The sequence below is a fragment of the Megalobrama amblycephala genome, linkage group LG18 (assembly GCF_018812025.1).
Source record: "Megalobrama amblycephala isolate DHTTF-2021 linkage group LG18, ASM1881202v1, whole genome shotgun sequence".
Classification (NCBI taxonomy): domain Eukaryota; kingdom Metazoa; phylum Chordata; class Actinopteri; order Cypriniformes; family Xenocyprididae; genus Megalobrama; species Megalobrama amblycephala.
The window spans coordinates 28036781-28045300 of record NC_063061.1 but is presented as its reverse complement, the minus strand read 5'-3'; the positions used below and the strand labels follow the sequence as shown (position 1 = coordinate 28045300).

Genomic DNA, 8520 nt, shown 5'->3' with positions numbered 1-8520 from the left:
TATCCACTCACAAAAATACATGTTTGATATATTTACAGCAGGAAATTTGCAAAATATCTTCATGGAACATGATCTTTACTTAATATCCTAATGATTTTGGGCATAAAAGAAAAATTGATCATTTTGATCCATACAATGCATTGTTGGCTCTTGCTACAAATAGGCTATACCCGTGTGACTTACGACTGTGGTCCAGGGTCACATATGTCTATAAAGTGATTGTGAATAGCACGTTTGTGGACATAATCATCAGAATCAGAAAAAACACAAACAGAATGGTGGATATTACATACAGGCGAGCATATTTAGTCAAAATATAGCCCTAAGACAGCAGTGGCCTAAAATCTAAATGTTTGACAGAATTCAGGGACACTTAACCTGGATGTCTTTAAGGGTAGAGTTGTGTTGACATCTTTCATTTATGACCTTTTCATCTTTAATCTTACCTGAAAAAAGTTACTCATGCAGTTTGCTTATTATATCCTGAAGCAATACTCTTAGTCAAGTAATATCTTGATAAATAATTGTCATTTTAATTGTGATTTTGAATGCAGACTATACAGAATACAGCCATTTGCAATATTGCAAATAAATGCATTTGTTTTTTACATGATGAAATCAAATAATCAGATTATTATAAAACATTATCAGCCGTGACTGGGATTTTTATTATTATAAAATGTATTATAAAATGTATGTACCTTCTTCTCTGGTCAACAGATCAGACTAGTTAGTGTAATGTTGTTGGTAACCTTCAAATGAAAACAAATAGTTCCATCTAGTGGTGAAAGTGATGCTGTGTTTATTTGCATGTACACTTTATTATTTTATTATTGCAGGGTTATTGGATTAAATACATACTGTCTGCAGGTTATGTCTAGTTTGCCTGTTTTAGTGTGTGTTTAGATGTTTCTCATTTATTGGTCCTATCTTGCAAATATTTCAGTTCATTAAAAAAATCAACATTTTAAAGCAACATAATTTGATTTGCAAGACCTTTCAAATAATCACCTCCACTCATTGCAATAAACTAACATTTCTCTTTTGACATTCAACTTCATTTCATGAACAACTTGCGTAATAAGCCTCAATCAGTGATGATGACGTAAACCACAGCATTAGAAATCCACCTTGCCTGTCCTGCTTTTTGCTGGACTGTTTCAAAACTGACAGTGCCTTCAAGGTCTTATCCATACTTTTCAGGCTTTGCTATCTTGTTCATTCTATCGTGAAATATTATAATGCACCCCTCAATATTATCCCGGTATGATAACTCACGTACACGTATAATCATTTAAATTCACAGAAAAGCTCACATATCACTTCATCTGCATGCACACATTGTTCACTTGTTGGTTTTTCCATCCAAGTGAAACCGCAAGCATCAGAGCCCATCTGTTCTTTCTGTTTTACAGAACAATACAAGCTTTTAGGAGGTTACCAGGGGTGTTTTTTTCCTTCAGTGCCATTGAATGCAGGCATGAGCAATGTTTGCCATGTAATTAACACTATTTAAATGTATCGAGGCTTTTCTTATTTTTCATGGCATGATATGCCTTTTTATGGGCTTTGCAAGAACTTCCATTCTGCCATTGTTTGCTGGATGAGAGATGTGAAATCAAGAGCGAATATCATTGTGCCAAGTGCCAAGTAATTTCATAATGCTTACTATAAGATCGTCCTCAAAAATTCTTAATTCTTCTCCCAACTTGATGGACAGAGTTGTATGTACCTTCTTCTCTGCGGTATTTAAGCTATTAGGTGCTTTCACCTCATCCACAATAATGCATTTTTTTTACAGTAACTGTCTGCAATATACGAACTCTCTATTTCTTAATTGTTAAAAAATTATAAACATACACATTAGGTTTTCATGTTTTATATAGAGACATTCTGTAAACATAATGATTTTTATACTGTGCAAACTGTATATTCTATCCCCTAAACACAACTCTCACAGAACATTTTCTGCATTTTTACATTTACAAAAAACATCAGTTATGATTTAAAAGCTGTTTTCCTCATGGGGACCAAAAAATGTCCCCACAAGGTCAAAAATCTCTGATATTACTATCTAGGGTCGCCATAAAATAGGGTTTACCAGGACCACACACACACATGCAAGAAGAAAAAGATGATGACGATGAAGAAAAATAATACGTAGATCTTTCATCTTTTTGCAGAACCAAACAGTGTTTTTATGTATTGCCTATAATGTCTTAAATTAATTTGTATTATAAATAGATTTGTAACTGGAGATCTGTTGACAGTTTTAGGCTGCAGTGTCCATTACAAGGAACTTCATTATTCATTAAAAAAAAAAAGGCCTTAACTGGTCTGTTGGCTGGTTTTTACAGGGGTTTTGGGCACTATTTAGCAGGTCAGACTGGGAGACCAGTTAAGTTACTGTTTTTTTCTATCCCCATTTTTCTATGACATAAAGCAATGGGACTCTATTGCACGAGAAAACAATAAGGAGCCATTTACAAGTTATTTTTACCCCGCATCTAATGAAATACTGATGACACTTCACATTGAATCTGTCTTGGGGAGCATAATAGCCCGTGGCTGAGATAATGACAGGTTAGCTCAACATGACATTCTGTTTTTTTATATCAAGTAGCCTAACCCACCAAGATACTGACGCAGAACCCCTGGGAGGGGGCATTAAACTTTCAGCGTAACACCCTACGCGAATCATCCAGACATTGACACAACAATTTCTCTCTATAGCGCACGAAATTATCGCGTCATTTTCTTTCACTTTTTAAGTGGTCGTCGTCACGGGAGTAGCTATATAAATGAACTGATTATCCAAACGCACCATTACAGGGGCCTCTACAAGCAATAAGTGAACGAGCAATTACAGGAGTACTGATCAAGGAAGGTGAAGGGACGTCAGTCTTATATGGGCGTTATGTGCCTCGTGTGGAGATACAGATTAGTCGTATCCATGATTCTGGTTGTTGTGCTCTGTGATGTGTATGCATCAGACGCACAACCAATTGGAAAAGTTTATCCACGCGGAAATCACTGGGCTGTTGGTGAGTGAAAATCATATTTTTAATTTTCCAAAACCAAAAACAAGAATAGAATTTGGGCGATACTGTATGTGTGTGTATTTTGTTTTTGGAGCCGAGTAATTGTATTTAAATTGATATTACATTTTCAGCAGTTATCCTGCATGTTTTTAAAATCCAAGAAGCTACTCTGCATTTACAGAAACTATATCACTGATATGTGCTTAAATACTGAATGTTGACAATTAAAGTCAAAGTTGTATGTGTCATATGTGCAACAACAGTACTTGTTGACAAATTAAATGTATTTTTCTACATATTATAAATTTATCAAATTTAAAGTAGTAGGCTATGTGCATATACCTTAAATTAAAAGAAGCAATTAAGTTTAGAAACAAATATGCTGATATAAAGGACCTATAATGTGTAGAACTTTTGATGTCCAAAGAATCATATATGCAAAAATGGTTCTGGATAAAAATAGATTTGTTGCTGAACCTAAGGAGCTGCAACCATTAAACAATGGAAGAAAGTAAATTAAATCAATAACACTATAGGCAATAATAATATAAATCACTTGATTAAACGTATCAGTGGTAGTTTATTGAGTACATTTATTAGATATGTATATTTGGAGTGATTGCAAAATACTCAAGTGTCACTTAAGCTTTGAGACTGATGAGGGATAGTGGACGCATGTGGTGTAATGAGCAGACTAACAGCCGTATCTTCATTGGATGAAAATAGGAGGTGTGCAACTGACTTTTTGTATGTTTGTGAGATTAATCTGTTTAAAAATAAAGAGATAATCAGGTAAAATATGATACGTTATTTTGATTCTGATTTTGAGTCTGAATTTATCCTTTTTTAAATTGTTTTACACATAGTATAATTTGTCATATTTTGTCTTTACAATACATTTTTTAAGAATGTTTACAATAAATAAACAATGTTCAATTTTACATATGTTGTTGATTTATTTGCTACCAAGCATATGCTATAATTTTATAGAAATGTATAAATAAGGATTGTCTGTAAAATAGAATTTTTTTTTACAAATAGAAATTTTAGAAATATAATTTTTTTTTATAGTGTTCTATTGAGGTTTATTCTGTTCTATTGAACTTGTGTTGAATTCAACATTTCCTCATAAAGTCTATCTTGGAATTATGGATTATTTTGGCTCACATTTTGTTTGCACATTAATACCAGACTACATTCAATATTTGAGTTTTCAAGATATACATCAACTGCATTGTTATTTTTGCTTGTGTAATGGAGGCAGCTAGTAAAGAGCTGTACAGGTAAACCTTAGTCTGACTGACACTGGAGGCACGCTCGCCTCCTATGACGGTGACTGTGGTTCGAATCCCATTTGGAGCGGTGCGAGTCACATTGGTGCCGTGACCCAGATGGGAGTGAGGTTTAGGGGTGAGTGTAACTGAGGCCAGCTAGTAAAGATCTGTGCAGGTAAACCTCAATCTGACTGACTTGGAGGCTGCGGTCTTCAGTGTCCTTGTTAGTGCACCCGCCTCCTATGATGGTGACTCTTGTTCGAATCCCGTTGTGAGTAGGACTAGTTACATTGGTGCCGTGACCCAGATAGGAGTGAGGTTTAGGGGAGTGAGTGTAATGGAGGCCAGCTAGTGACTGATACTGGAGGCTGCTGTCTTTAGCGTCCTTGTTAGTGCACCCGCCTCCTATAATGGTGACTCTCGTTCGAATACCGCTCGGAGCAGTGCAAGTTGTCACATTGGTGCCGTGACCCAGATGGGAGAGAGCTTTACGAGGGTGAGTGTAATGGAGACCAGCTAGTGAAAGAGCTGTGCAGGTAGACCTCACTCTCTTGGCCTCGAGGCACACTAGTGACTGACACTGGAAGCTGTGGTCTTTAGCATCCTTGTTAGTGCACCCGCCTCCTTTGAGAGTGACACTGGTTCGAATCCCGCTCTGAGTGGTGCGAACAGGACCAGTCACATTGGTGCCGTGACCCAGATGGGAGTGAGGTTTAGGGGTGAGTGTAACTGAGGCCAGCTAGTAAAGATCTGTGCAGGTAAACCTCAATCTGACTGACTTGGAGGCTGCGGTCTTCAGTGTCCTTGTTAGTGCACCCGCCTCCTATGATGGTGACTCTTGTTTGAATCCCGTTGTGAGTAGGACCAGTCACATTGGTGCCATGACCCAGAGAGGAGTGAGGTTTAGGGGAGTGAGTGTAATGGAGGCCAGCTAGTGACTGATACTGGAGGCTGCTGTCTTTAGCGTCCTTGTTAGTGTGCCCAGCTCCTATAATGGTGACTCTCGTTCGAATACCGCTTGGAGCAGTGCAAGTTGTCACATCGGTGCCGTGACCCAGATGGGAGAGAGTTTTACGAGGGTGAGTGTAATGGAGACCAGCTAGTGAAAGAGCTGTGCAGGTAGACCTCACTCTCTTGGCCTCGAGGCACACTAGTGACTGAGACTGGAAGCTGTGGTCTTTAGCATCCTTGTTAGTGCACCCGCCTCCTTTGAGAGTGACACTGGTTCGAATCCCGCTCTGAGTGGTGCGAACAGGACCAGTCACATTGGTGCCGTGACCCGGAGGGGAGAGAGTTTTATCGGGGTGAGTGTAACAGAGGCCAGCTAGTAAAAAAGCTGTGCAAGTAAACCTCAATCTTCTCGCCTCAAGAGTAACTGACACTAGAGGCTGTGGATTTTATTGTCCTTGTTAGCGCGTGCACCTCCCACACTGGTTTGAATCCTGCTTGGAGCAGGTGCGAGTAGGACTAGTCACACTTTGCAACCACATGAAATCTATATAGTGTGAATTTGGTATGTGTTCAGTCATATTATATTAAAATCATGAATTTTACTTAAAGGGATAGTTCACCCAAAAATGAAAATTTGATGTTTATCTGCTTATCCCCAGCGCATCCAAGATGTAGTTGACTTTGTTTCTTCAGTAGAACACAAATGATGATTTTTAACTCCAACTGTTGCGGTCTGTCAGTCGTATAATGCGTGTCAATGGGAACTCCATCTATAAGAGTCAAAAAAACATGCACAGACAAATCCAAATTAAACCCTGCAGCTCGTGACGACACATTGATGTCCTAAGACACGAAACGATCGGTTTGTGTGAGAAACCAAACAGTATTTATATTGTTTTTTACCTCTAAAACACCACTATGTCCAACTGCGTTCAGCACTCGGTTAGTGAGGTCTGATCACGCTCTGACAACAGATGTGATGTCTCACACTTATTAAAGTATAAGCGCGAGACATCACTTCCGTTGTCAGAGCAACTGAACGCAGTTGGACATAGTGGTGTTTTAGAGGTAAAAAACAATATAAATGCTGTTCGGTTTCTTGCACAAACCGATCGTTTCGTGTCTTAGGACTTCAGTGTGTCGTCACAAGCCGCAGGGTTTAATTTGGATTTGTCTATGTAAGTTTTATTTATTCTTATAGATGAAGTTCCCATTGACACACATTATACGACTGACAGACCGCAACAGTTGGAGTTAAAAATCATAATTTGTGTTCTACTGAAGAAACAAAGTCATCTACATCTTGGATGCGCTAGGGTTAAGCAGATAAACATCAAATTTTCATTTTTGGGTGAACTATCCCTTTAAAATCAGAGCAACAATCAGTCTATAATGACCAATAATTGTTTTAGGGCACTTAATGGGCAAGAAAAGCACAGATGAGCAGGTCAGACCAGAGGAATCGGAAGGTGATGACGAGACTTTTATGACGACCTCAGATCTGCAGCTGGAAAGATTCAACAAACATCTCCTGCCGCCACTCCTGTATGCGCTCATGAGAGGACGGACAGAAGCAGAGAGCATGCAGGAGCAGGAGGACGCAGAGGAGATCAGTGCTTCTAAACTGCTCCAGCGCATGCTGACAAATAGACGTCAGTGGGAGGAAGATCACGAGAGAGGCAGACAAGTCAAACTGGTGAGAACATAGGAAGTAAATTCTTAAGATATAATGCAAATGCATGAATGTGTGCAAAATGTGCAGTGTATATAATGAACAGAAATAAAACATTTATTATTGTTGAGCAATTAACCTGTTAACTGTCAAGCATAGAAATGGTTTTCACAGGATGAATATCAAGTGTTTAAGCTTTCAAATTATAAATTTATGATGATTAGTAAAATTTGTGATAGGGAAAAAAGGCAATAAAAAGTCCCGCTACCAAGACACTGACAGTTAACAGGTTACAGTTTTTATTTGACAAAATAATGATGATCAGTGTTGGGTTTAATGCATTACTAAGTATTTAATTACTGTAATTTAATTATTTTTTCATTAAAAAATAAAGGGATTACTCTTATTTTTTTCTGTAATTTAATTACAGTTACTTCTGATGTAATTGCATTAAAAACTGTATAGACTATAGAGAAATAGTGTATTTAACATCAACATTTAACATCTATGTCTTTAATATAACCTTCTCCCTTTAAATACGTTGGTCATTTCAAGAATAATTTATGCATTTTTATATTATTTCTTTGAACAAATTAAAAGATCAGTTTCATGTATCCTTGTATTGTTCAACTGGTTAAGGTTGATATATATTAATTAGTAATAAGTAGTACTTTTTCGAGAGAGTAATTAGTACAGTAATCTAATTATACTGTTGAAGACCTTTTTTTCTAATACAAGAATGTTTCTTTTTTATATATTTCACATGCAGATTGCTGACTTGTTAAAGGCTTTAAGAATGCAGGATGACAACGAAAGCTGAGGATGAAAGACTGTGGTTTGAAGTTCACTTGTCAACTTGCTCTGTCGAATACAAATCTCTTTATTAAACAACATATAAATAAGCATGTTATATTTTTGTATGTCACTATCTCAATGAAATACACATAAAACTGAGTGTCATTATTCTGTATATTTTATGCTATTGTTTTATAAATGAATTCATCATCTTGGTAACTGACACCATAGTAAGCATTGTAGTCATAGTTCAACTGACTAATATTTAATAAACTTTATCTTGTTGGGCTATTTGCGGTTTATAAAAATGACAGTGTGCTCTCTTGCATTTGAAATGTCTTGGCTGTATTTAGAAAAGGCTATTAACATTAACAAATGAATTTCTTGCTTTTAGTCTGTGTTGTAGAAGAGTAAAATGTATTACTGGTTATGATTGATCTCTAGAGGTGGCTGGCCATAAACCGCCTATTAGTCAAGCAGTCACTTAACAGAGGAGGGCAGGTGACAGGAAAGCTCTTCACTGCACGCTAATGACCATCTGAATAACTAAATCACAACCTTTGCATTGTCTGTGACAACCGGCAGGAAATTGTTGATGGTCTAGCTGTCTAGCTGCTCTCAGCTGTCTGTGCACAATAATGGCTCTAATTACTGTTTCTAACAATGAAAAATGTCAATTGGAGCCACTTTCATTTGGTTAAGTTCATCTACTTCACTCTGATTTGTGCTTTTCTCATTTGTCACATATGAACGACCACTAATAGAAATTCAGCATACCTGTGACCTC

At 37.2% G+C, this 8520-nt stretch overlaps 1 protein-coding gene across 1 annotated transcript; it reads left to right on the top strand.

Moving 5' to 3' along the window:
- The first annotated feature begins 2632 nt into the window (after positions 1–2632).
- On the top strand, positions 2633–8024 carry LOC125252819 (gastrin-releasing peptide). Its single transcript, XM_048166405.1, has 3 exons — positions 2633–3044; positions 6679–6962; positions 7708–8024. Exons 1-3 carry the CDS (start codon positions 2909–2911, stop codon positions 7756–7758), a joined length of 471 nt encoding a protein of 156 aa, XP_048022362.1. The 5' UTR covers positions 2633–2908; the 3' UTR covers positions 7759–8024.
- Positions 8025–8520: the final 496 nt, after the last annotated feature.

Excerpts from the sequence above, each read along its gene's own strand:
- LOC125252819 (XM_048166405.1), top strand. The coding sequence starts at position 2,909 with ATGGGCGTTATGTGCCTCGTGTGGAGATACAGATTAGTCGTATCCATG. Across the intron at positions 3,045-6,678 it reads CGGAAATCACTGGGCTGTTG|GGCACTTAATGGGCAAGAAA; the intron begins GTGAGTGAAAAT and ends TAATTGTTTTAG. Across the intron at positions 6,963-7,707 it reads GAGGCAGACAAGTCAAACTG|ATTGCTGACTTGTTAAAGGC; the intron begins GTGAGAACATAG and ends TTTCACATGCAG.